The sequence below is a fragment of the Aythya ferina genome (genome assembly GCF_964211825.1).
Source record: "Aythya ferina genome assembly, chromosome: 28".
NCBI lineage: Eukaryota > Metazoa > Chordata > Aves > Anseriformes > Anatidae > Aythya > Aythya ferina.
In genome coordinates, this window is record NC_140325.1 from 1,161,979 (window position 1) to 1,187,166 (window position 25,188).

A 25,188-nucleotide genomic window follows, 5' to 3' on the forward strand; every position below is an offset into this window, starting at 1 on the left:
CGGGTGCTGCCACCGGTGCCCGGGGCACGGCCGGGCCTTGGGCTCGGTTCCCCGGGGGACCCGAAGCACGGCGTGTCCCGGGGGGTCCCGGGGGGTCCCGTCCCAGCAGTGGGGGGGCAGCCCCCCAGGTCCCCCCCCGGCCCCCCTCCCGGGGCCGGTACCGGGGCCCTGCGGCGGGACCCCGGTGCGGCAGCGCCCCCTGGCGGCCCCGGGGCGGCTCCGCACCCACCGGGGGGGGGCAGGAACCGAGCGGCCCACGGGGCACAAACAGCCCCCGGTGCACCGGGACCCCCCCGGGCGGGGACAGCCCCCGGGCCTCGCTCACAGCTCCGGGCAGCTCCCGGGCCCGGCCGCGGGCCTCAAGCTCCGGGACACGGCTGCAAACCGGGGCCGGGCCCCGGGCGCGTTCAGCCACCGAACGGGTGCGCAGCTCGGGGGGGGGGGGGCAGGTTCCTGGTTGCCGGTACGGGGGGGGGGGGTGCGGGGGGGCTGCACGGTGGCGGAGCCCCGGTATGGGGCAGGCTGGGGGGGGCAGCGCGATGTGGGGCAGGTGCGGGGCGGCCCTTTTGGAGGGGGGGGGGGCAACGCAACGGGACCGGGAGGGGTGGGGGGGAACGGCGGGGACCGGGGGGGGAACGTGGGGACCCGGGGGGGAGGACGGCGGGGACCGGGGGGGAAGCGGGGCCGGGGCCGGGGCCGGCGGGGCCCCCCCGCGCACCCCCGCGCGTCTCCTCCCTCTTCCTGGCGCTCGGCGCTTTCCGCCGGAGCGGGGCCAGCCCCGGGAGCCCGGCCCGGCCGCGCCCGCAGCCGCAGCGCCATGGACTGAGGGCCCCGCGGCCCGGCCCGGCCCGGCCCGGAGCGGCGGCTCCGCGAGGTAACGGCACCGGGGGGGGGACGGGACGGGACGGGACGGGACTTGGGGGGGGGGGGGGCGGCACCGGGGAGACCCCCGGGAGAGGCCGCGGGGGCCGCCGGCTCCGCGGGCCCGGGGGCACCGGGCGGGGCCGGGCCCGAACGGGAAGGGGCGAGCGCGGCTCGGGGCCCCCCCACGGGGCTGGCGGCGGGAGCGGGGCCGTGGAAGCCCCGGGCCGGAAGGAGGCGGCGGGGGCCGGGCCCGGGGAAGGGGGAAGTCGGCGGCTGGCGGCGGGACGCGGCCCGGTAACGGGGCCTTCCCCGGGCCGGTAACGGGGGCAGGGAGGCAGCGCCCTCCGGTAAGTCCCCGTTCCTTTGGGGGGGGGGGTCTGGGGGGGGTAACGGGGCTGTCGGGGGTTGCCCCGGTCCCCGGTGCCCGCACGCCGTGCAGCCCCGCGGGCTCCCAGTGCCCACCCCGGGGCCTGCGGGACGGCACCGTCCGGAGCGGGGCTCCCCGCAGGAAAACCCGGCGGGTTTTCAGCCCCCGGTGCCAGCAGAGGCGGCCGGGGCTGCTGCTGGGCGCTGCAGGTGCCTGCCCGCTCCGGGGGGGTGCAGGACGGGGAACCGGGGGCCTGCAGAGCCCCCCCCCCCCCGGGGTGAGCCCACCGGAGCCCAGCCCGCTGCTCCTGCAGGAGGGGATGGGGCCGGGGCCGGGCAGCAGCACCGGGGTCCCTGCGGGTGTTTGGCAGCCCCAAGGCAGCTGGAAGCTCGGCCCGTGCTTGGCGGGGCTGCCAGGCCCAAAGTCCAACGTGGACGGCTGCCAACAGCGCCTACGGACCGGGCCGCTGGCACCCCGTCTGGGGGCGGAGGGTGCGTGGGGCAAAGCGAAAGCGCCCGAGCACGGCCCCAGGGCGCCTGGCAGGGACCTCCGGGGGCACGGGCTGTGGCATGTCCCCAGGGGTGGGAGCTGAGGGCCTGATCCTGCCCGGATTCCCCACGCTGTGAGTCACACTGGGGCCGGGTCAGCTGGGGAAAGCCCTGCTCTTCTCTCTCTGAACCAGGAGGGCTTTCGCTGTGGGAGGGCAGAGGGCTCCGGCCGGTCCTTGCCACCCCATTGCCTCTGCAGCATCCTCTGCGCTGCGTCCCATCCGTGCTGCGAGGTTCTGCATCCTCACCTTGGACAGCGAACAGCAGCACGGGGAAACTGAGGCGTGACAAAGGCGGTGACAGCAGCAGGCTGCGTCCCCCGTGGGGACGTGGGAGGGAGGCTGGTGGCAGAGCCAGGTGTCCTGAACTTCAAGCACTGGAAAATCTGAGCGTCTGTCCCTGAGAAAGTCCCAGGGAAATCTCAGCTGCACCTTGCAGAGGGCAGGGGACTGCGTGTGTCCGCCAGCCACCAGCTCTGCCCCCAGTTGGCCCCTGGCAGGGCCTGGCCCCATGGGGGACGTGTGCTGAGGGATCGGGGGGTGGAGGGGAGCTGGGTCCCTTGCAGGGTCCCTCCCAGCCCCGTTTCCCCTCACACAGCAAAGAGGTGGCTCCAAGAGGTGGGTGCTGCTCTCATGAGGTGCCAGCGGTGGACGGGTGCCAGTGGTGGGATGCTTGGCTGCTCTCACTTCTGGGACGTGGACGTGGCTTCCCACTGCCCACAGAGCGAGCAGAAAGCCCATGCTGGGGAGCGGGGAGGTCAGCGATCCCCCTTCGGTGCCACGGTCCGTCCTGCCTGACCTAGCACCGCGTCCCTGCCGCCACCGAGGACGAAGCCCAGCGGGGTGGGGAGGTAGGAAGAGGGGGCTCGGGGCGGAGCTGCCCCCCTGCGCCATATCCTGCCCCGCCATTGAGCCGGAGGCGCCTCGCGGCCGTGGGGTTTTCCGAGGCAGCAGCTCCCAGCCCCGCACGCAAACGGCCCAGCCCCACAGGAGGGGGCCCTGTCCGGGGCTGCCTCCAAACCTCTGCCTTTTTGGGGGCACGGAGCCCCGCTAGAGGGGGATTTGTGCATCTGCGGCGGCGTGGGCACGTTGCCCGCGGAGCTGGGAGCTGCGCCTGTCGTCCGGGCGAGTTGCAGGGCTGCTGGCCCGGTGCTAGGAGCTGCGGCGGTGGCTGCTTTGCCCAGGGGACGAGGCAGCGTCCCCGACCCGCAGGAGGGGTGGCCTCGTCCTGAGGCCTGGGTCTGCGTCCTGGGGCCTGCCGCAGTGCTTCCTCTTCTCGGCGCTGCAGATATGTTGATAGGGCAAACACCACGTGGGCCACCAAGCGCCAGCTGGTACCGCGAAGTGCAGGAAACCGGGGCGCTGGGCACGCCGGCCCTTCTCAAGGAAACCTCAGCCCCAGCCAGGGTATTGTTACAGGAGCACAGGCTTGGCAGGGAAAGGCTGTTGTGCAGTAGGAGCTGAGGAGGAAAACACGGAGTTATGGAAACTGCAGCGAGGACGGGAAGGAAGCGCTGCACGGCTGGGCTCGAGGAGCTGCAGCGATTGACGCCAGGAGGGGACGGGGCCGTCCCCTGCCGCGAGCTCCTCCAAGCCGGCCCTGGGCTGGTGGGGACGAGGAGGAGCGCGGTGCCTCCTGCAGCCTCGCAGCAAATTCAGGCATGCCCAGCTCACGCTCCAGGTTGCTGTGTACAAGCCAGCAGCTGCCTCCCGGCGCTAAGCAGAAATACAGGTTTTAACGAGGGAGGGGGACGGCGACTGGGCCTCCGAGGATCACAGGATGAGGGACTGCTCTTTCCTCCTGCCTCCATTCCCTGCGCACCAACAGCTCCGACCTCTCCTGGTCCCTGCCTTGCAGGGTCCGTGGGGGGTGGCGAGGGGAAGCAGCAGCTGCTGGTGGGTTTTCCCGGCCGAGCAAGCGGTGGAGAGGCCCCAGCCCCAGCTGCAGCAGGTGCCCTGAGCGGGGCTGAGCTGCCTGGTGAGCGCTGGGTACATTTCCCCAGCCGTTGATCCCTGCAGGATCTGTCAATCCCCGCAGTAAATCATTGGGGTGGGTTTGTGCCAGCAGAGTCAGGAGCAAATTCACTGCTGGGAGACCCAGGCACGGCACACAACAGGGTTGCTCCTCCGATCGGTGTGGGATCCTGGGGGCTCGAGCACCTCGGGGGCTCCCCTTGCCCGGCCCCAGTGCGTTGTGGCCCCAGGATCGAAGGCGGGGGCGAGCGGCCTCGCTTGGCGGCCGGCAGCAGGCCACGGTTGTTTTGCACTCTGCAATGTTGCCCTAGTGACGTTGGCTCCCTTCCCTCCGCATGGTTTCTCAGAGTCTCCGGCGGCTCCACCTCCTCCCTGCGCCTTGGCTCTTGCCGCGCGGAAAGGACCCGCTGGGGAGAGCAGCCGGCCCGCGGGCGCACGTGACGCCTCCCCCTCGCTCGGCTGTTTGCTCTCGGCCCCAGCAAGACGCCCTGGCCCGCGGCCTGCAGGCTCCCGGTCCTCCGAGGGCCGCGGCCTCGCGTCCTGCTGCAGGATCCGGTCTCCACCCCGGCCGGGTGAGGGGCACCCAGGAGTGAGGTGCGTCTGGGCCGGGTGACGCAGCGGCTCCTCAGCCCGGCGAGGGGAGCGGGCTCTGCGGCGGGGCCGTGGGATGGAGGACGCGAGGGTGGCGGGGAGGACGGGAGCAGGATCTTGGGAAGCAGCCCGGGAGGCTGGGCTGCGGAGGCGGGGTGAAGTCCGCAGGCTTCAGGCGCTGCTGGAGGGCGCAGGGCGCGTCTGTGCCAGGGAGGCGCCGTTGGGGTTGCGAAGCCCAGCTTGGGGGTGGTGGGAGCCCCCCGGTCTTCCCCATGGTGTTTCCTGTCTCCTGTCATCGAGCCCTCTCCTTGCTTTCCATGGAATCTGGAGACCGGTTTGTGTGGTGGCTGAGGCATGCCCTGGGAAGGTGTTTTCCCTGGGGGGGTGGCTGGGGAGGTTTTGGGGAGCAGCTTGGCCGCCTCGCTTCTGCAGGGCTGGGGGTCAGGGCTGTGTCTTGTTCCTGAAAGCACCGCAGCAGAGCCGTTTCAGCAGGTGCTGGGGCTTCGCGCTCTTCTTGCTCCTGGCAGCTTTGCCATCTCTCCTGCGCCGAGCTCAGTAGTGCTGCCTGCCACCCCATGCGTCCCTGTGCCCATGGAGGAGGAGCAGGGATTCCCCAGAATTGCAGGAAACTGAGGCACGAGTGGGCTGCCAGCCTGCCAGGATTGCCCAAGAGGGATGATCAGGGATGGGTGCTTCCTGCTCCTCCTCTCCGCGCAGCCCCGGCCGTGCCAAGCAGCAGGTTCAGACGGCGGAGGGACGGGGCAGCAGTGCTCGAAGGAGCCTTCAGGACCGGGGGATAGCCCAGCCCAGCCGTGCAGAGGACAGGGTTGTGGGGTGCCCGCAGTGTCCCCCTTCTCCCCATTCACCTCCCATTTCCCTGCAGGTAACGGTTCCCAAGATGTCCCTCTGGAACATCGTCTCCCACATGCCGCCGGAGGAGTTCAGCAGCCTCTTCGCAGAGTTTCCCCGCAGCCTGCGCTGCCTCCTGGCTGACTGGCTGGAGAACCAGCCCTGGTGAGTCCCCGGCTGCCCCACGGGGCATTGCTCTCCCTCACCGCTCCCACGTGCCCGGGATATGGCAGGGGAGCATCCAGCTGCCCTCAGGGAGGGCTGAGCCCCCAGCCAAGGGGGTCCCGGCCTGGCCAGTGTCTGAACGTGTGGGTGTCGGTGCCGGGTTCCGTCCACGGCCCCAGGTGAGGTAAGTGAGGGCGCCCTGTGCATCCGTGCGGGAGCAAGAGGAGATGGGGCCAGAGATGGATGCGCTGGTGGCGCAGCTCGTGGTGGGGCTGAGCGCCCCGATCTGGATGGGAGGGGAGCTCCTGGGCCTGGGCAGAGGGTGCAATGTCAGGTGAGGCTGGTCGGGGTCTGTTGGTGCCCTCAGCGCCCTAGCAGGGTCTGGACTGACTCAGTGCTGCATTCGCAGTGGCAATAACAAGCACAGCCTGGCCAGCACCCCTGCTTTGTGCCTAGAACATGGAAATAGCAGTGGGTTAATTAGCAGTGTCACGGTCTCACCCAGGCGTCCCCAGGAGTGGCCTCAGGAACTGTTTCTCCTCTGCACAGCACCATGACCAGGTTGCAAAAGGGCAGGAAATTTGACACAAGGGGGCTTGGCCACATGGGACTGCGCCGCAGCAGCGGGTGAGGGGCTGCTCCAGGCCCCGTGGTGGGGGAGCACAGCAGAGGGTGGGTGGCAGCTGGGTGTGTGTGTGGGAGAGGTTTCAGGAGGTGACGTCCTCTCTGATGAACCTCGTGATCTCTCTGAGTGCCGTTCAGCCTCGCTCACAGCTGTAAGGTGGCAAATTTCCCCCAGAAGTCCAGCCGGCGCTGGGTGACGTGCCAGGACAGCGGAAGCACCGGTGTTCCCTTCCTCCCCAGTGCGTGCTCGCAGGGAGGGCAGAGGCTTCGTGCCCACCCGGCCTTCTCCCCTTCTCCCCAGGGAGTTCATCAATGGCTCCGACGCCTTCTGCACCAGCGTGGCCAGCGGGATGCTCTCGGCCATGCTGGAGAAGCTTCGCAGTGCCGCCAGCAGCGATGGGCAGCAGTGCCAGATCCTCCAGCAAGTCAGCAACATTGAGGTGCGCAGGGGGCCGGGCGCGGGGCCCTGAGGGCCATGTCCCGCCGGGATGGCAGCTAGGAACCACGGGAGGCAGGGTTGTTGTCATGCCTTGGGTTTGCTGCATCAAACACCACCGAAGGGGCTGATGCTCTGAGCCAGTCCCCTCTTGAGGCTGGAGCCTTGGGTGACTTGTGCGGACTCGGTGCCGGCGGTGGGGTTTTGTGGGCACTTCGGCAGGACGGGGGAGCTCATCCGTGTGCCGGGGCCAGCCCCCAGCTCGTCACAGCACTCAGGCCCTTCATGGCCACGGTTCCCCCCTGCCCGCCAGCCGCCGCAGCTTCCACTCGTGGGGCACATCCCTGCAGCCCCTTGGCACCCAGGAGCTGCCCCTGCAGGGACCCCCCGAGCACGTTGGCACTCGTGCAGCCTCCTCACCACATGTTCCCCATTTTCTGCTCGAGCGTTTGATTTCTCCTTCCTCCATGCGGTGTTTTGTGCCGTGTTTCCTCCTGCCGCATGTGCATGTGTACACTGGGTTTCTTTTTCTGGGCTCTTTCTCTGTTTACTGAGACCTCTGTGAATTGCTCTCTGTCTCTCTTCCTCCCTCTGTGATTGCAGATTAACCCTTCCACTCTCTCTCCTGCCAGTGGAGCTCTTAGAGTAAGGGCTGAACGGTGCTCGTGCCCAGAGCCCGGTTGAAAACCCTGCTTTTTTGGTAATATACAACATTTGGGAAGGGGTCAGTTTTAGTCATAACTTCTGGGGAACTGGGTGACTTTCATGAACAATGTTGCTGCTGGCTTTTGAAAATATGCAGATGTTTCAGCTCTTTTTTTTTTTTTTTCCCCAATTTAAGTTACTCAAGAAGAGCCTCCCTCCTCCCATTTTTCCTCATCCCGTAACAGCAAACCCTTTTCCCTTCCGAGCCCTTTGTTGTGGGAGTGCGCTGGGTGGGAGCATGGGCTGCGGGCGGTGGGAGCTGGGTGCTCTTGCTCAAGACGAACGTGGCCGAGGAAGCAGCTGGGGCAGGCACGGCCCCTCTCTGGGGGGTGCTTCGGGATGGGGCTGTGACGCAGTGAGGGTACAGCTCTGGGCTGCCACAGCGTCTCGGGACACCAAACCCAGGGCTTTGGTCCCCTAAACCCCGGTGCTGGCAGGGCTGGCGCTGCTGCGGGGCCGCCGGGTGGGCGCAGGGGGCCAGGGGCGTGCCGCGGAGCTGCCGCCCGGCCCGCAGGGGAAGCCGCCCAGCGCGCCGTCCAGCGGTTCGCCGTTGCTGTTTAGGGAAGTAGCTAATTTGGGAAATGTGCGAAGGCCGGAGGAGCTGGCGCAGGGTGCGGGGAGCTGGAGCCAGCCGGGAAATTCCTCTGCCTGGGCTTGGTGGAAAGCGCTGATTCACCCGGGCCAGGGGTGGCCGGGAACGTCTTCGCCAGGTGTAGGGCTGGTGCCTCTTGAGGGGATGCTCGCAGAAATAAGGAATGGGGGTTTGGGTTTCATGTAAAGTTGCTTCATATTTTTCATGCATGGTTTAAAACTGGAAAAGTTTTTAAATTTTTAACTTTTTAAAGTTTTAAACTGGTTGTAAAGCTGGAAATTGGTTATGTCACAAAAGCGTGCCAGCCACAGCCTCTTCCACATGGCTGGCCGTGAAACCACAGAGACTGGCTCAGCGCCCATCGTGTTGGGCTGGGGGCCCGAAACACGTGAACGGGATGGGCTGGGAGCGGCGGGGCGCGCGTCCTGCCCTGCTAACACCCAGGGCCTTGCTCCCCCCAGAGCACGTACCGGCGGGACCCGCTGCGGCTGGTGGCTGTCCTGAAGGCGATCCTGGAGGGCGAGAAGGCCGCCGTGCTTAAGAGGGTGCGTGGCTCCTGCCCCCCACTGGGGCAACCCATGGCCGGGCCGTCCCCACACCCCGCTCACCCCACTCTCCTCACCCCAGGACCGCCACCTGCCCCTCAGCTTCCACCGGCGGCAGGAGGAGCTCAAGTTCAGCCTGGGCCTGCAGCGGCTGCAGCACCGTGTCCACGAGATCCAGGCGCTGCGGGAGCGCGGCTCGCAGCTGCGGGACGGCTCCGCAGGTGAGGGGCCAGGGCGGGATGGATCCGACCATGGGGCACGGCGGAGAACGGCAGCGCCGTGCGGGTGCAGTCCTGTGCTAACGGGGCCGCCCCGCTCCATCCTCCCCAGCCTCTCTGCCGCTGAACCCACAGCTGAAGACAGAACCGAAAGCTCCAGAGAGCGTGAGTGGGGCTGGGGCAGCGGGGCAAGGCGGCAATCCTGCCGGGGGGAGACAGGGCTGAGGAGCACGAAGCAGTTCGGGGGGGGCACGGGGCCAGTGCGGGGCTGCAGGCTCTGCCGGGGGCATGGTGCCAAGCAGAGCCCCGTGGCTGGTGCTGCCCCCCAGGAGCTGCCCACCCTGATCCTGGAGGCCACGAAAGAGCTGGAGGTGGCCAAGCAGCAGGTCCTGAAGAGGATCCAGATTTGGAAGAGGCAGCAGCAGCTGGCAGGAAACGGGGCGCTGTTCGAGGAGAACCTAGCGCCGCTGCAGAAGAGGTGGGGTGGCAATGGGGGACCCGCAGCAACCCTCCTGCCCCGTCTTCTCCCCTGGGAACGGGGACCCTGCTGGCCTGAGGGGCTCCAGGATTGCTGTGGCCCTGTTTTGGCTCAGGGCGCTCTTTCCCCACAATTTCCTCACAGGTGTGAGAGCCTGGTCGAGGTTTATTTCCAGCTGCACCAGCAGGTGATGGCAGCGAGCACAGATCTGGGGCCCGAGCTGCTGCCCCGGCTCCTGGAGCGCTTCAACGAGGTTTTATCCAGCCTGGTCAAGAGGTAATGGACAGGGCGGGCGCTGCGGGGGCAGAAGGTGGATCTGCAGAGGCCGGTGGCAGAGCTGGCTGCCCTCGTCACCGCTGTCACCCCTTGTTCCCCCAGCTCCTTCCTGGTGGAGAAACAGCCCCCGCAGGTGCTGAAGACCCAGACCAAGTTCCAGGCGAGCGTCCGGTTCCTGCTGGGCCCCCAGCTGCTGAAGGCATCCACCAAGCCCTACATGGTGCGGGCCGACATGGTGACGGAGAAGCAGGCGCGGGAGCTGGCGCTCAGCGCCTACGGCAACACCCTGAGGTGAGCGGCCGGCCAGCGCGGGGGTGAGGGGGCTGCGCCCCCGCTGCGCTGCCCTGACCCCCGCCTCTGCCCAGCGAGAGCACAGGGGAGATCATGCACAATGTGGTGGCCCTGGAGACCAACCCCACCAGCGGGACCTGCTGCGCCAACTTCAAGAACGTGGTGAGTGCTGCTGGCCAGGAGCTGTACAGCGGCCCCGGGACAGGCTTGGGGCTGTGCTGGGATGTTGGGAGGACCCCAGGAGGGCTTGGGGGGTGTCTCAGGGCTGTTGGTTGCCTGGGGGTGACGCTTGGCTCTCCCCTCCCTAGCTGCTGAAGAAGATAAAGCGCTGCGAGCGGAAGGGGTCCGAGTCGGTGACAGAGGAGAAATGTGCCGTCCTGTTCAGCACCACCGTGGCCCTGAGCCCCAGCAACCTCACTGTGCAGCTCCAGGTACCGGCCCCTCTCCTTGGCAGCACCGAGCCTCCCTCAGGCACCCGGGTCCTGCCACCCCTCGCAGCCCTGGTCTGGGCTGGGATGGCCCTGGGGCAGCCTCAGGGCTGTGGGAGGCTGAGCCCGGGCTGAGGGGAGGGCGCCCCGTGCCCAGGTCCTGTCTCTGCCCATCGTGGTCATTGTCCACGGGAACCAGGACAACAACGCCAAAGCCACCGTGCTGTGGGACAACGCCTTCTCGGAGATCGTGAGTGCCGCGAGGGAGGGCTGTGGGGAGGGGCTGGGGTGAGGGAGGACCTGCTGGGGTGCCAGGGCTGGGTCCGGCTCCAGGACGAGGAGACTCCAGGGCTGGGCTGGGGCAGTGGGCGCTGTCCCGATGCTGTCCTGATGCTGTCTGGCCCCGCTGTAGGACCGCGTGCCCTTTGTGGTGGCCGAGCGGGTGCCGTGGGAGAAGATGTGCGATACCCTGAACCTGAAGTTCATGGCAGAGGTGCAGACCACCAAGGGGCTTCTCAAGGAGCACTACTTCTTCCTGGCCCAGAAGATCTTCAACGACCACAGTGCCAGCCTGGAGGACTTCCAGAGCCGCAGTGTCTCCTGGGCCCAGTTCAACAAGGTTACTGGGAGGGCTGGCCGGGGTGGGCAGGGGCCAGCATGGCCCTGGGGAGCCTCACACCCCTCTCATTCCCCAGGAGATCCTGCCTGGCCGGGGATTCACCTTCTGGCAGTGGTTTGACGGAGTCCTCGACCTCACCAAGAGATGCCTCAAAAGTTACTGGTCAGACAGGTGGGTGCCGGAGAGGCCGAGTGGGGTGTTCACAGCTCCTCCAGGACCAGACGCAGGGAGTGCTGGGTCCTATCCTGGCACTGGCACGCTGTCCGTCTGCCCTTTCCTCCAGGCTTATCATCGGCTTCATCAGCAAGCAGTACGTCTGCAAGCTCCTGAGCACAGAGCCTGACGGGACCTTCCTGCTCCGCTTCAGTGACTCGGAGATCGGAGGCGTCACCATCGCTCACGTCATTCGGGGCAAGGACGGTGAGACGGGGGCACGGGGGCTGCTGCCAGCACCGCCGAGGGGAGAGCGAGGTCACCGCGGTGTGGGGACACTGGGCGTTACGGGGGGGCAGGCAGTGGAGCCCCGTGCCGTGTCACCCGCAGGCTCCAGCCAGGTGGAGAACATCCAGCCCTTCTCCGCCAAGGACCTGTCCATCCGATCCCTCGGCGACCGCATCCGGGACCTGGGGCAGCTCCGCAACCTTTACCCCAACACCCCCAAGGACCAGGCATTTGGCAGCCACTACAACAGTGAGTGGGGGGAGCGGAGGGGCCCCGGCCTCGGGGCTGCAAGGCTGTGGGGAGAAGCAGGGGGGGCTGCGAGAGGGGCAGAGGGATTTGGGTGCAGGGTCCTGCTGCCAAGGCTGGCGCTGCATCGTCCCACGCGGGGCGGTGGCTCACGGCTGCTTCTCTCCCCGCAGAAGAACAGACGGGCAAGGACGGCCGCGGCTACGTCTCCACTGCCATCAAGATGACGGTGGAAAGCGAGAGGTGGGTGGGTGCAGGAGGCTGTCGGCGAGCCCCAATGGAGGTGTGTGCACGGGCAGGTGATAGCGGCCAGCCTGAGCATCGCTGCTGGGCCAGGGGGGTTTCTGTCTGGGGGAAATGGGGAAATGGGGAGGTGCTCATGAGCGAGGAATCCCCCCCCGGGGAGCTTGAGCCGCAGCAGAGCCCTGCTCCACGTGAATCCCACCCTGATGTCAACGCCCCCAGCAAGTGCTGGCTTGCACACACGCCTCCTTGTAGACTGGACCCTGCAGTGCAGGAGTCCTGCCTGTGCTGAGGGGGTCGGTGTGCCTCTACAGGGACCAGCAGCCCCAGAGCACTGCAGGGGGGGGGCCCGAGCCCCCCCAGGCTCAGATGTTCAGCCTGCCTGTGCTGCAGCAAGAGCTGCGCCCCGAGAACCTGCAGTCGGTGCTCAGCCCCATCTGGTGAGTGCCCGCCCAGGGGCAGGGGCAGCTCTCTGGGCACGTGCTGGGAGGGGAGGGGGCTGCCCTGGAGGACGCCCTCACCTGCTGCCCCCCCCCATCTGCACTCGCAGCCCCCCTGCTCCCTTCTGCTCCCAGCCCATGTCCAGCTACCCCGCGGGTGAGAGCAACATGAACATGATGGTCCCCGAGGGCATGGGGTCCTCCTTCCCCAGGTAGGAGCAGTACCACAATTGGGGTGGGGACACATTGGACCCCCCACCTCCCCCCGGCATGGCTGGGCTGTGTTTCCTCCTCCCCTTCCCCAAAATGCTCCTGCTCCTCCCCACAGCACCTCACCGATGCTCTCATCGTCCATGGTCATGGACCCTGCGCTGCCCCGCTGCCAAGACCTTGCCTTCAGGAACCCTATGTAAGAGCGTGGCTGGAGGGGGGCACCCTGCCCTGCCCCCCCCCTTCCCCTGGTCCCAGGGCATGCACATGGGGGGTGCTCTGCCCAGCTGGTGTTGCCCATGAGGAGATGCGCTCCAGCCTCCAAACCAAGCACTTCTCTCCTGCATCCTGGGGCTGCCAAGCACCCTGGGGGAGGGAGGTGACCCCTCCATCAGCCCCCTTTCCCCCTTTTGCCCCCCAGGAGCTTTATGACCCACCAGTACATGCCTGGGGAGGCCTCCCAGCTGCTGCCCGGAGGCCCCTCGCCGGAGCCGCGGGATGAGGAGATGCCCGAGCTGGCCCCGTTCACGCCGATGGATGCGCCGCTGCAGAGCTCCCCAAGGTGGTAAGCACCGGGGGGCTGAGGGGGGCCTGGGGGGGCTGCCCTGGGTCACGCTGCTCCCGCTCTCCCCCAGGATGGCGCCCAGCATGGACCTGCCGCCCAGCTCGGAGTTCGACCAGTTCCTACAGGAGATGTCCCTGGAGAGCCCCGCGCTCTGCCCCCCTTTCACACCCCCCATGCAGCGCAGCGGATACCCCAGCCCCAACGCTTCGTGCTGGGGGCTGGGGGAGTCCCGGTGGGATGACAGCGTCCGGCCGGGGCACGCGTGAGGGGGCTGCGGGGGCCGTGGGACTGTGAGCCCCGACCCAGCCTCGTCTGGGCTCCTGGACTTGACGCGATTTGCGCCGGGTTTGCAAACTCTGGCAGGGGAGGGGAGGGAATTTTCCGGGGGGAGGCAGCACTTCGGGTGACACCCTGTCCCCCCCCAACCTGTGTATACGCTGCACTTTGGAGCACGGAGCCGCTGCCTGCCCTTGCCGCTGCCAGCGGGGGGCCCCGACCCGCGTGGGGGTGCCCCCAGCCTCGCCGCCAAGCTCGGTGCCCCCAGCCCACGCTGCCGGGCTCAGCCCCCTGCGGGGGCCGGGATGAGTCAGCTGCGGGGGCGAGAGGCGGCAGTGGGAACCGGGGGGGCCGAATGCGCCTGCCCAGCACTCCGGGGGGGGAAAGGGACCCCCCCCGCACCAGCCCAGCTGGGGGCACGAGCCCCTTGTCCACCCGGGCCTGGCACCTGCTGTGGGGTTTGTGAGCTGCCCTGTGCCCCCCCCCCCCCCCCCAGCCTGGAGGAGGGTCAAGGCAGGGAGAGGGGAGCCTGGGGGAGTGGGGGCAGGAAGATAAGCCATAAAATAAAGTTTTATTCCAAAATAACAAAATAAATAATCTACTGTACACGTTACAAAGGAAGAGTCGCTAATGCTCTAAAAAGACACCACACAGTCCTAACGGGGGGGGGACCCGGGGGCTGGGCATGGCTTGCAGAAAAGGAGGGGGGGGGGGCAGCAAGACCCCAGCGCCCGTCAAACACCTTCTGCTTGGTGCTGGAGGGGGGGGGCTCCTGTGTGACCCCCCCAGCACTCAGACCACGCACAGACAAATGTTGGGGGGGGGGGGGCGTACAGGGGGAGCGCGCGTGTGCTTGGGCATGTGCAGGGAGGGGGGGCACCATCGGGGGGGCCTGTGGGGAGTGTATTTACAGCAGAGATGCGTGCATGCAGGGGGGGGCAAGGGGGGGGTTGCAGTGCGTGCACACAGAGCGCTCGCACGTGCTTGCTGCGGGGGCGCCGGCGGCTGGAGCGTGGGGGCGCTGCGGGGGCGCTGCGGGGGCGCTGCGGGGGCGCTGCGGGGGCGCGTGGAGCTGCGCGCGCCGGCACCGCCGTGGGCGGCCGGGCTGACGTGGGCGCACGTGGCGGCGGTGGCACAGCGCGTGTCCCCACGCGGTGCCGGGGCCGGGGGGGACGCGATGTGGCTGCCCCCGGGTCAGGGTGGGGGAAGCCGGCAGCAGGCGGGTGCGGGGGGGCCCTGTGTGGGGTCTGTACAGCAGGCTCGAGTCCATCGCGGGCTGCCCCAGCCCCTGGGGGGGGCGGCGGGGGGCGAGGGTATTGCTGCTGCGGGGAGCGTCCCGCTGCGGCTGAGGTAACCAGAGCGTCCGTGCGGGAGGGGATGGGAAATGGGGGGGGGGGGGCTGCGGCCGAGCCCCCTCCGGCACCTTGCGCTCACAGCACTGCTGGCACCCAGCCCCCTGCCCGTTATTGCTTCGTTAGTGGTGGCGGGGGGGCTGCGGGGCTCCCGCCGGGCGCCTCACTGCCGGCTGGTCTCCTGCTCCACCTTGATGGTGCCACGGGGGGGCTCGGGGGGAGGCGGGGGGCCCCGCTCTGCCAGCCCGTCCTCGAACTCTGCAGGGAGAGGGGGAGAGTCAGGGTACCGTAGAAAGGGGGGGGACAGCTCCCTCCGTCCCCACACCGACCGCCCCCCTGCCCCGAGCTCCCCAGACCCCCTCCCACAGCCCCCAGGGCCTCACCTGGTCCCGGGGGCTTCCCAGGCAGGCAGGGGCTGAGCCGCCCCACGCGCTCGTGCGAGACCAGGCGGGCCAGGCGCAGCCCCTCGTCCATCAGCGTCTGCTGGAGGATGTGGCGGCTCCAGAGCCCGTGCGGGGGGAGGCCAAGGGGCACGTCGGGGGCCACGCTGGGCGGTGGCGTCAGCCGGGGACAGGCCCCCGCTGCTGCAAGGAGGGGGACGAGGGTCAGCGTCAGGGGCTGGGGGGTTCCGGCTGCCACCTGCCCCCCAGGGTGTGCCAGTTGGAGCCCCCGCTCACCCTGCAAGTGGCTGTCGAGGCTCTCCCCGGAGAGGCTGGCCGCATCCTCCTCCAGGCTGGCACGGTACGGGGCCGTGTGGGGCTCCACGGGCAGCTGCAGGGGCTCAGGGCGGCTCTGCTCGCCCACCTGCCAGAAAGGTGCAGCTGAGCACAGGGCACTGCAGCCAGGCCCCATCCCTCTGGGGGGGGGGGGTTGAGGGAGGGGGCTCCACAGCACCACCAGCCCTCGCCCCTCGGCGCCTGCCCGAGCTGGCGCAGGCAGCCCTGAGCACGCCGCGCGGTCACACCCACGCGTGGGCGATCACCCACCCACGCTCGCAGGTGTGCACGCATGCACATGCACAAACACCCCCGTGCATGCGCGTGCACCCCCCCCCCTCTCCCCCGGTGCCTGCACCCCACCCCATGCATGGGGGCGTCCGCCCCGGGCACGCACCCACCTCCTGCTTGAGCCGCTTGGCCACGGAGGCTCCGCTCTCCTCGGGCTGCGTCCTGCGTGGGAGGGAGCAGAAAGGGCTGCGTCAGGCGCGGGGGCGGCCGCGCAGGGGCCCCGCGCTGTGCATGCCCGCCCGGCCCCCTGCCACGCTCTGTGGGCAGCGCCAGCCGTGACGGCGGGCGTAGGAGGCCGCCCGGGCAGGGTGGTGCCGCGGGACGGCGCAGAGCAGAGCGGGGCCTCAGAGCAGATGGAGCCGGGGGGGGGGGGGGTGAAAGCGAGGAGTGACCCGAGAGCGAAGGGAAAGCAGCAGTGCGGCCGCAGCAGCCAGCACGGCGCCGGCAGGGGCCTCCTGGGGGAAGGGTGCAAGGGATGAGGCACTCCCCCGTTAACCCCCAGCTGTATCCCCATCCCCACCCCGAGTGCTGTGCTTTCCGCCCCCCCCTGGCCACCCCCAGCACCTCCGAGGTCAGGCAGAAACAGCCTGAGCAAGGGAAAGGGGAACTCGCGGCCACGTGGCTGCGGGGGCTGCGGGCTCCCACCCCCGTCCGGAAGCACCGGTCCTGGTGCAGCTCCCACGAGGGCAGTCGGGGGCTCGGGAGGAAACCCCATGCGTGGGCAGGGGGGTGACAGCTGCCCCCCCCCAAGCTCCCCTGAGGACACTGGGCTCACCTGGCCACCTTGAGCGAGGACAGGTAGGTGCTCTCCCGCGCGACCTGCCGCGAGAGCGAGAAGAGCTCGACGCGCCGCAGCAGCAGCGAGTTGTCCCGCAGGCAGAACTGGGCGGCCGCCTCGTTGATGATCAGCTGTGGGCAGAGGCCCGGGTGTCAGCAGGAACGGAGCCGGCGGCACCAGCAGGACCCTCAGCAAATGGCACCACAGGCTCCGGGCAGGCAGAGACCGCCTGGACAGGAGCCGACCTCGGCTTCCTGCACCCCTGCGTGGTGGAGCCCCCACCCCAGCCTCCTACCAGGGACACAGCCAGCCCCAGAGCCACCCCAGCCCCCTCCCCATGCACCGGGGCCGGTGTTCTCCCGGTGCATTTGAGCCCGGACCCTCACCTCATGCAGGGTGAGCTGCTTGCCTTCACGGCGCCGGGCCTCACCACGACCATAGATAGCGCTGTGCCGACGGATCTCCTCCTCCTTGTGCCGGTCGCCATCCTCCAGCTGGAAGATGTGCCCCACGGCTTTGGCCAGCTTCTTGTTGAGCTTCATGAGTGCCCGCAGCTCGGCGTCGCCGCCCCGGGGGCAGCTCTGCAGGAGCCGCTCCACGCTCTCCGCCACCGTCTGCACCAGCTCCGGCTCCAACGCCTCAGTGCCCACTGGCTGCTCGCCGCTGCTCCCGCCTGGGGAGAAGGGGGGGCCCCCCGGCTCTTCATCCCCGCCACCCTCCGACTCCGGGGTGCTCCTCCCCGGCCACGGTGGCGCCGCCGAGGGTGACAGCTTCTCCCCCGGATCCGTGGGGCTGCGGGCCGGGGGCGTCCCTGTGCTGCTGCCCCCCTTGCCCGTGGCCTCGCTGGGGCTGGCGTGCCCATTGCTGAGCGATTTGCGCCCGCTGGCCTCGGAGAGCTTGAAGAGGGGGATGCTGCTGACGGGCACGGCCGAGACGGGCTGGCTGAAGAGCCCCGGGTTGGAGGCCCACTCACGCAGGGCCTTCTGGAGGCGGCGGACGTGCAGGGGCTTGGTGGCCATGCCCACCAGCGCCATGATCTCCAGGAACTCCTCCTCGCCCGCCTCGCAGAGCTGCTGCACGTCGTCCCCCCCTTGCTGGATGAAGGTCTCGTAGTAGCCCAGCAGGTTGGCGCGTTGCAGCACCCGGTACAGCTGCAGCTCCCCCAGTGTGCGGGGCACGGCCATGGCGAGCCTGCGGGACGGACAGCGTCACGCCGGGGCCAGGAGGGACAGACGGACACCCACGGCCCGCAGGTCAAGCTCGCAGGAGAAGCACACCCCACACCCTTTGACCTGGGTGCCTGGCGGGCCCCGGGCTGGGGGCACACCCCAGAGGGAGGGGGCGCAGTGGGGCACTCCACAGACCCCACCAGGCCCCCCCTGCCCCCCGGGCCAGGTCAGACCCCATGGCCACAGCTCCCCAGACACAACACGGACACAAGTGGGGCAGGGGCCAGGCCCGGGGTCACCCCCCCACCCCCGTTTTCCCTCCCGGGGCCGTGCCCAGCACCCCACGAACCCCCCCTCCTGCCGCCAGCAGCCCCCCCCAGGACCCCCGCGTGGGGCAGGACACGTACCCGGGGCTGTCACAGCCCTCCCCATCCCCAGACCCCAGCGTCCCCTCCCTCCTCTACCGCTCCCCGACCCCCCCCGCTCGCTCCGACCCTCCCGGTGCCCCGAGCCCCCCCCCGCCGCCCCCAGCTCCCCCCCCCCGCCCCCCGGTCGCTCACCGCGGGCTGGAGCCGGCTCCGGCCGCTACGCCCGTGCGTCCCGGAGAGAACCGCAGGGCATGGGCAGGGGCGCGGGGGCTCCGGGGGCCGCGCTCCGCTGCGGGCCGGGGATACCGGGGGTGCCGGGAGCTCTGGGACCCGGGGGGGGGGCTCGGGGGTCCCGCGGCCGAGCCGTGCGCGCTCACTCCGCCGCGCCGCGCCGCTTCTGCGCGCCGCCCACACGGGCGGTACCGTGAAATAGCAGCGGCCCCGGCTGCGCCGCGGCGTGGGAGGCCCCGGGGGCGGATCCCGCGGCTGCCGCCCCCGCTGAGCGCTGCGAGGGCGGCCGCGGCGGGGGGGCCGCGGGAGGGAGCCGCGGAACCGGTACCGGCACCCCCCAGGGACCGGGGGGACCGAGGGGACCGGCTGCGCCCAGGGCGCACGGTGGCACCGAGGGGACCGGGGACCGGCTGCGCCCAGGGCGCACGGCTGGTCCGGGGGTCCCGCACCCCACGGAGAGCAGCGCGGGGACCCCCGGTAGCTCCTCGCCGAGGCCGGGGAGAGCCGGTGGCGGCGGAGCAGCGGGGAACCGGGGCCGGTGTCCCGAGCGGGCGCTGCTCGAGGCGGCCGGTGCTCGCGGGGCGCACCCCGCACCCGGTGCCTGCCGCGCCCGGGGGACCCCCGCTGTGCCCGGAGGATGCGGGGGGTCCCCCCCTTCAGTCCCCCGGCCATGGGGTCCCGCAGGGCCAGCAGCAAGGGGGGGCTGCACTCGCAGCATCTCCGGTTCCTGCGGCAACCGGGCGCGCCCCGGAGATGCTCCGGGGCGCTGCTGCCCCGTCCTGGCAGCCCCGCACCCACCCGGCGCGGGGGGGGGCTCGGTCCCCGGGGCAGCGGGAGGCGCCCGGTGCCGTCGGTGGGCTCCGGGGTGAACCCCCCCGCGGGTCCCGTCCCGGCGGGGGGAGATGGGGAGCGGAGGGACAGGATTTTGGGGACGGTAGGGGGTGAAATCCTGCAGCCCCCCGCCGCCTGCACCCCAAGGGAGGGTCGCGGCCCCCCCGGCCCCCCCCACCTCGCCGCTATTTATTTACAGCTCGGCTGGCGCCAGCCGCCCCCGCTGCCTCCTTCCCCGGGGGGAGGGGGGGGACCGGGACCGGCGGGGGGCAGCGGGGGGCTCAGCGCCCCTCCCGGGGGGTCCCGCTCCGGACCCTCAGGGCCCCCCCCGCCCCTCCCAAAGCTCCCCCACCCCCGGGCCCGGGCGTCCGGAGCGGGGGGGCCGTTCCCAGGCCCGCCGCTGCCCCCGGCTGACGCACATCCTCCGCCCACGGCCCCGCCGCTTCCCGGCTCCGCCGCCCACGGCCCGGGGGGGGCCCCCGGAGCCCGCTCCCCGCCCCCGGCCCCCGCCGCCCCCTCCCCTGCCTTGGGGGGGGGGGGGAGGGAGGGAGGAGGGGAACGGAGCCGAGCACCGGGCGCCCCCTCGAGGGGTGTGGGGGGGGTCCCGGTACCGACGCCCTCCGGTCCCGGGGGGGCACCGCGGGGGGGTCCCGGGGATGGGGGGGGGATGGGCAGGGTGCTCCCCCCCCACCCCCACTCGGAGGCAGCCACTGGGGGAGGGGGGAGGGAACCGGGGGGCGGCAGGGGCCGGGCACGGGGGGACCGGGGGGGTCCCGGGGGTCTCGGGGGGGGGGATGGGGGCGGGGGGGGTCCCGGGGGGGGGCGGCCCCGGGGAAGCTCCGGGCCCCCCGACCCAGCCACCGTGGTGTCGCCCCCTGATAGGTGGAGCCGCTCGTCAATCAAAAGAGAGGGGCGGGAGCGCGCCGCCGGGCCGGGCTGCGCGCTGATTGGCTGCAGCGAGTGTCTGTCAGAGCCGTTGCTAAGGCGGTGCTCGACGCTAGGCGGGGCCCCGCCCGCCCGCTCTGGCCGCTGGTGGCGGCCTTAGCAACGGGAAGGCGGGGCTAAGCCCACGCTGCGCTGATAGGCTGAGAGCCCCGTCAGTCATCCCCGTGGGAGGCAGGGGGCTGGGCGAGGCCGCAGCGGCCTTCCCATAGGCCCGGGCAGCTGTCAGTGCGCTGTGACGTCAGGCGAGGGGGGCGGGACGTGCGGGCGGAAGCGGAAGCCGGTGGCGCGGCCGGGCCATGGCGGGACGGACGAACGCGGCCTGGGCCCGGCGGCTCCTGGCGGCGCTGCTGCTGCTGGGGGCGGCGGCACCGGGCGGGGGGCGGGGTCAGCGCCAGGACGAGGGGGCCGTGACCGGTGGGGGGGGCGGCACCGGGGTGGGGGGGCGGCGGGGGGCGGCCTTCGGAGGGTCCCGGGGCCTGGAGGGGCGGGGGGGCCGGGGGTGTCGGGGAGGGGGTCCCGGGGGTTCCCGGGGGGGTCCCGGGGGCCTGGGGGAGTCCACGGGGGTCTTGAGGGGCCCGGGGGGGGGGCTCGGGGGGCTGGGGGAGGTTTGGGGGGGGTTCCTTGGGGAATGGGGGATCCCTGGGGTCGGGGGGGGGTCTTCAGATGGCTCTCAGGGAGTCGGGGGGGTCTTGGAGGGACTTGGGGGGGTCCTGCTGTGGGCGGGGGCCGATGCCCGGCGCTGTGTCCGCGCTGCTGAGCGCCCGTTGCTCTGCCCCTCGTCCTGAAGGTGCGGCGGAGACCGTGATCGAGCTGCGTGAGACCCACGCCTGCTACTGGTCTGCCTCCCACCGCTTCTGCTACGCCAACACGCGCGCCCCGCAGTGGCACGACATCTGGACACGGGTGCAGGTGAGAGGGGAGGGGGGGGCAGGTCTTCGCCCCCGCCCGGCAGAACCTGGCCCAGCCCCAGCGGTGCCCCCATGCGCTTCCCCCCCCTGTGTGCAGATCCGCATCAACAGCAGCCGGGGCATCCGAGTCACCCAGGTGGACAGCGAGGAGGAGCTGAGGGAGCTGGAGAAGTTCAGAGTGTGGAATTTCCTCTTCTCCTTCCTGAAGGAGAAGCTGAACGACACCAGCATCGACGTGGATCTCTACGGCAACAAAACCTGCCTGAAGGTCGAGGCGCTGGAGGCCGACACCGTGTACTGCGTCGTGCTGTCCCGGCGTACGTCTGCTCTGCCGCAGGGCAGTGGGGTCGAGCGCTGGCACCACGGAGGGGCAGCGAGGACCAGGCACGGTCCTGCTGTGAGGGCCAGCAGGGCCGGTCCCCGCGGCAAAGGGAAGGGGGCCCTCAGGGGAGGCCTGCCTTAGTCCTCAGGGTGCAGAACAGAGGGCACAGAGTTACAGACACAGGGGGCTTTTCGGAAGCTTTCCTTGAGCACCGCCTCTCCCCACTCGTTGTTGGTGTGTTGGGGTGGAGTTTGCACTGAGGGTGCCCTGCCAGGGTTTCTCCCAACCTGTGTTTTTTCTCTTCCCAGGATTTGACCCTAAACTCTTCCTGGTTTTCTTCCTGGGCCTGTTGTTGTTCTTCTGTGGGGATGTGCTGAGCCGGTGAGTCCCCTCCTCTCCCCTGTGAGCTGGGGGCTGAGATGTGCTGGATTTGCAGAGCAGCTCTTGTCTGCGTGCTGCAGAAGGCAGAGGATCCCCGTCTGCCTCCCTCTGCCTGCCCAGGGGACGCCAGGCCTGCCCCAGGGGTGGCTCTGTGGGGCTCTGTACCATTCCCCTCACCCTTCCCAGGATGCGCGGTGCCTTTCTCGTGGCACCAGGTGCTGGGGTGTGCAGTGCCTGGCTGGCCTCGCAGCCTGCAGGTTCCTGGGGGTCGCTCCTAGTGGGTGTTTGCGCATGGGCGTGCCAAAAGCTGTTAAACACTTTGTGCACGTGTGATCTCCACAGGAGCCAGCTCTTCTACTACTCAGCCGGGATAAGCGTTGGCTTGCTGGCCTCGCTGCTCATCGTCTTCTACGTCATGTCCAAGGCCATGCCCAAGGTGAGAGCGTGAGGCTGGCTGGGGGCGGGGTTGCTCGCAGCAGCCCTTTCTACACCAGCACGCCTGTTCTGGTGAGCGTGTGGGGTTTTGTGGCCTCGGGGTGCCGGGCTGTGGGTCCGGCTCTGCCTGGAGCAAGGCTCGGTAGTCAGGGGGAGGCAGGCACGGGTACCCTCTACCAACAGCTCCTCTTGATTCTCCCGTCTCTCTTCCTAGAAAAGTCCTGTTTACTTCCTTCTGGTAGGAGGCTGGTCCTTTTCCCTGTACCTGCTTCAGCTCGTCTTCAAGAACCTACAGGAGATCTGCAAGTCCTACTGGCAGTACCTGCTCTGTAAGCGTGGGCCCCTCAGACCTGCCAGCTCTCCGGTTCTTGCGGCTCCTACCAGAGCCTCGGCTCATTGCTGGGGAGCGCTGGGGCTTCCTGCCCCCCGTGTTGCTGCAGACGTTGTGCTTCTGCTCCTGAGAGGCAAATCCCAGCGCCGGGGCAGTGCCCCAGCTCCCGATCCCTCTGCTCCCCTGCAGGTTACATGCTGCTGGTGGGCTTGGTGAGCTTTGGTGTGTGCTACCGGTACGGCCCCCTGGAGAACGAGCGCAGCATCAACCTGCTCTCCTGGACCCTGCAGCTCCTGGGCCTGCTGCTGATGTACTCGGGCATCCAGATCCGCCCCGTGGCTTTGGCCTTGGTGCTCATAGCCATCTGCACCAAGCACCTCGACCACCCCCTTCAGTGGGCCTACGCTGCCTACAGGTGAGCGCTTGCACCCCAGCCCTTGCTTGGGCCAGGTGAGCTGCTGGCTGGAGCCCGTGCTGCAGAACTGGGGCATTTTTGGTGGTTTTTGGGGCTGGGGTGGGTACGCTGGGGGGCTGTGCCCCTCCTCCCCGGGTTGTTGTGGGGCAGCGCCGCGCTCCTCGTGTGTGGGAGCCTCCCTTGGGAGTGGGGAGCCACGAGCTCTGCTCCAGCCCACTGCTGCCTCTTGGCCCAGCTCCCTGGGGTCTGGACTGCACTGGGCGCCCTGTGCGGGCTGGGAGGGCAGTAACTGGTGCTGTGCTGCTGGCAGGAAAGCGCAGAGCGCCCGGCTGGGACCCAGCCCCCCCCGCCTGCTGACCGAGGAGGAGTACCGCATCCAGGGCGAGGTGGAGACACGCAAGGCCCTTGAGGAGCTTCGAAACTATTGCAGAAGCCCGGATTTCTCTGCCTGGACCGCAGTCTCCCGCATCCAGTCTCCCAAGAGGTAACGTCCCGTCACCGTGCCGTCAGGAGACCTCATCTGGGTGCTTCTGAAAGCCCTGAGCCGCTCTGTGCTGCCACCTCTGGCTGCGAAGGCGCAGAAGATCCCCACCGCGTGTAAGCGGGGCGCTGTGTGGAAGCAGGGCGTGCGGCTCCAGCCCTGGCCCAGCCTCTGTGCTGTGGCTCTGCCCGTGGTGTGGCGTCCCAGAGCACTGAAACCCCACACCCCCAGCTCCCTGCACGCCTGGCCTCACAGGCCACTCGTGATGGCACAGTCGTGTCTTGGTGGCTTCTTCCCAGGTTTGCTGACTTCGTGGGCGGCGCCTCTCACCTCACCTCCAGAGAGATTTCTTTCCACGAGCAGGAGTATGGCTTGGGTGGCAGCTTATTTGAGGAGCAGCTGTTTGAGGAGGAGGAGGAAGATGACTCTGATGCAGACTACAGGAATTGCTCCCTGTCCTACAGCCGCCTGGATGCTGATTGAGGTCAGCTGCCCCAGACCCAAGAGGGCCAGGGGCAGAACTGCTGGAGTCACCCTGCTTCCCTGACACCTGTGGTGCCCAAAGCCATGTTTACAGGGGACAGCTGGTGTTGTCTGTGCCCAGCACCTCTGATCCCACCCCAAGCGGGGCTCCTGTGAGCCCTGCAGCAGAGCCAGGCTGGTAGGAGGATACGGGGAGTTGGCACCCTCGTTTTTCCCAGGCAGTTCCAGCATCAAAGCTCTTGTCATCGCAGCTCTCGTTGGCAGAGGGTTGCACGGGGCCGGTCCTTGACCATGGGGTCTGTGCTGCTGCCGAGGTGTAGGACACTGGGCTGGAGTTGAGCTGGACTGGAGCCACCCTTGCGTGCCTCCTGGTGCACACCTGGGAGGGGCAGGGACCTTCCCAGGCCTCGGTACTGAGCTGCCTCCTGTGTGCGCTGAGCCCCCGTGCTGTGGCTGGCAGGGGGGAGCCCCTCTCCCCCCCCCTCTGCCAGGGCGTCTCCACCTTTCAGGGCGGGGATGGAACAAAAGGTCCAGCTCGCGTGCAGATGCCTGCAGGAGACACGTTCATAAAGGAACTTTGGACCCATCCTGCCGCTACCTGCGTGCTCAGCACCTGCCCGCTGCAAGGCTGTGGTGTGGGGCGAGCACACCCGGGGGCAGCTGCTCCTCCTCCTCGTGCTTACCAAAGGTGCCCGAGGGCTGCAGCTGCTCAGGCTGTGCCTCTAACTTGTCATAATCCCCTGCAGCTACCAAAAATCCCCCAGTGCTTCCTGGGCAGAGCCCCAGCTCCATGGGCAGGGGGCTCCATGTGCGTGTCGCAGAGCTGGGTGTGAGGCCCGGTGCCCTGCAGGTTGCCCCCAGCACCTCGCGGGTGCTGGCTCAGCCTCCCCTTCTCCCGGTACAGCCGTGCCTCCTGCACCCTGCCCAGCGGGTGCCGATGCTCCTGTGCCCTTTCAACCTGGTGCCAGGCAGCACCGGGCGCCTGCGTGCTCCTGCAGCAGCACCTGGGAGCGCACCCACAAGGGGCCTGTACCGGGGGGTGCAGGAGCTGTCACGCTGCTGCTTTCAGTCCCGTCCCCACCAAGCTTCTCTCACGGCCAGCGCAGGGCAGGAGGCCTGGTGAAGAAGCCTGGATGAAGCAGAGATCTGGCGGGGGGTGCCCAAATCTATGCAACTTCTTGTGGGAGTGTGGCCATGGGGGTCAACAAGCTCCACGGTTGGTGATAACGTCGGACTCAACGATGAGGCCAGGAGGAATGTAAAGTGTCTAGAAGGAACAAAGAAGGGCGGTTCAGGAGATGCCTTGCCGTTAAGACGTGGACTTTGCTGGGTGTTTGCTGTCAGGCAAAGTTTTTGACCAAAGAATAGTGAAAAAGTACTGCTGCAGAGTGAAGGGTGCAAGAAGGGAGCCTCTCAACAAGGAGAAGTTGAAGTTATGTCATCGATAATGTAGCAGCAGTTACTGATCCTAAGAGAGCCCCGGTGTCTGTGTGGTCTTTATGCCACAATTTCTTTGCAATAAGCCTGCCCTCCCGTAGCCTTACTGCCCAGGGCTGCTGCCCCTGCTTATGCTGTTGATTTACTTCTGGCCTAGGTTCGCTCTGCTTCAGCACTGAGCTCTACCCCTGTGTGAGCAGCCTCTGCTGATGCCTCCCTCTGTCCCCTTGGTGTGCTTAATGCAGGTTGACAACTGAGTATATTTTTTAATAAAGGTATGTTTTCTTAATAATGAGCCTCCTTTATTTATCTCCTAGCACCCTT

General features: G+C 68.9%; 3 protein-coding genes across 8 annotated transcripts; 2 read left to right on the forward strand and 1 right to left on the reverse strand.

Moving 5' to 3' along the window:
• The first annotated feature begins 293 nt into the window (after window positions 1–293).
• STAT6 (signal transducer and activator of transcription 6) lies at window positions 294–13,607 on the forward strand. 5 transcript variants are annotated; one of them, XM_084499874.1, is made up of 23 exons: window positions 742–874; window positions 4,100–4,346; window positions 5,227–5,357; window positions 6,283–6,421; window positions 8,176–8,259; window positions 8,342–8,480; window positions 8,590–8,642; window positions 8,807–8,955; window positions 9,100–9,231; window positions 9,334–9,522; window positions 9,597–9,684; window positions 9,831–9,953; window positions 10,108–10,200; window positions 10,363–10,569; window positions 10,646–10,740; window positions 10,853–10,989; window positions 11,113–11,259; window positions 11,430–11,499; window positions 11,814–11,939; window positions 12,050–12,151; window positions 12,268–12,348; window positions 12,571–12,714; window positions 12,785–13,607. In XM_084499874.1, the coding sequence occupies exons 3-23, from the start codon at window positions 5,242–5,244 to the stop codon at window positions 12,978–12,980; spliced, it is 2,610 nt and encodes an 869-aa protein (XP_084356000.1). In that variant the 5' UTR covers window positions 742–874; window positions 4,100–4,346; window positions 5,227–5,241; the 3' UTR covers window positions 12,981–13,607. The 5 variants fall into 5 exon arrangements, with proteins under 5 accessions (XP_084356003.1, XP_084355999.1, XP_084356001.1 ...); XM_084499877.1 differs by lacking the exons at window positions 742–874; window positions 4,100–4,346 and adding an exon at window positions 294–422; XM_084499873.1 differs by lacking the exon at window positions 4,100–4,346 and having other exon boundaries at window positions 727–874.
• NAB2 (NGFI-A binding protein 2) lies at window positions 13,543–18,521 on the reverse strand. Its single transcript, XM_084499878.1, has 7 exons — window positions 17,857–18,521; window positions 16,514–17,318; window positions 16,125–16,258; window positions 15,460–15,511; window positions 15,020–15,146; window positions 14,726–14,926; window positions 13,543–14,600 (listed from the first exon to the last, which is right to left on the reverse strand). The coding sequence occupies exons 2-7, from the start codon at window positions 17,309–17,311 to the stop codon at window positions 14,506–14,508; spliced, it is 1,407 nt and encodes a 468-aa protein (XP_084356004.1). The 5' UTR covers window positions 17,312–17,318; window positions 17,857–18,521; the 3' UTR covers window positions 13,543–14,505.
• A 1,421-nt stretch (window positions 18,522–19,942) lies between these two features.
• Window positions 19,943–25,156, forward strand: NEMP1 (nuclear envelope integral membrane protein 1). Of its 2 annotated transcripts, none has more exons than XM_084500205.1 (9): window positions 19,943–20,055; window positions 20,459–20,580; window positions 20,677–20,896; window positions 21,210–21,282; window positions 21,625–21,718; window positions 21,932–22,046; window positions 22,238–22,463; window positions 22,774–22,947; window positions 23,244–25,156. In XM_084500205.1, the coding sequence occupies exons 1-9, from the start codon at window positions 19,968–19,970 to the stop codon at window positions 23,425–23,427; spliced, it is 1,296 nt and encodes a 431-aa protein (XP_084356331.1). In that variant the 5' UTR covers window positions 19,943–19,967; the 3' UTR covers window positions 23,428–25,156. The 2 variants fall into 2 exon arrangements, with proteins under 2 accessions (XP_084356331.1, XP_084356330.1); XM_084500204.1 differs by having other exon boundaries at window positions 19,953–20,085.
• The last annotated feature ends 32 nt before the right edge of the window (window positions 25,157–25,188 follow it).

What these genes read in the sequence shown, in the direction of transcription:
- NEMP1 (XM_084500204.1), top strand. Translation starts at nt 19,968, where the DNA reads ATGGCGGGACGGACGAACGCGGCCTGGGCCCGGCGGCTCCTGGCGGCG. An exon ending in TGTGGGGATGTGCTGAGCCG is followed by an intron (nt 21,283 to 21,624) that starts GTGAGTCCCCTC and finishes TGATCTCCACAG; the next exon opens with GAGCCAGCTCTTCTACTACT. An exon ending in TGGGCCTACGCTGCCTACAG is followed by an intron (nt 22,464 to 22,773) that starts GTGAGCGCTTGC and finishes TGCTGCTGGCAG; the next exon opens with GAAAGCGCAGAGCGCCCGGC.
- NAB2 (XM_084499878.1), bottom strand. Translation starts at nt 17,311, where the DNA reads ATGGCCGTGCCCCGCACACTGGGGGAGCTGCAGCTGTACCGGGTGCTG. An exon ending in TCCTCGCTCAAGGTGGCCAG is followed by an intron (nt 15,512 to 16,124) that starts GTGAGCCCAGTG and finishes CCTCCCACGCAG; the next exon opens with GACGCAGCCCGAGGAGAGCG. An exon ending in TGGGAAGCCCCCGGGACCAG is followed by an intron (nt 14,601 to 14,725) that starts GTGAGGCCCTGG and finishes CTCTCCCTGCAG; the next exon opens with AGTTCGAGGACGGGCTGGCA.
- STAT6 (XM_084499877.1), top strand. Translation starts at nt 5,242, where the DNA reads ATGTCCCTCTGGAACATCGTCTCCCACATGCCGCCGGAGGAGTTCAGC. An exon ending in GCTGCGGGACGGCTCCGCAG is followed by an intron (nt 8,481 to 8,589) that starts GTGAGGGGCCAG and finishes CATCCTCCCCAG; the next exon opens with CCTCTCTGCCGCTGAACCCA. An exon ending in GCCTACGGCAACACCCTGAG is followed by an intron (nt 9,523 to 9,596) that starts GTGAGCGGCCGG and finishes GCCTCTGCCCAG; the next exon opens with CGAGAGCACAGGGGAGATCA.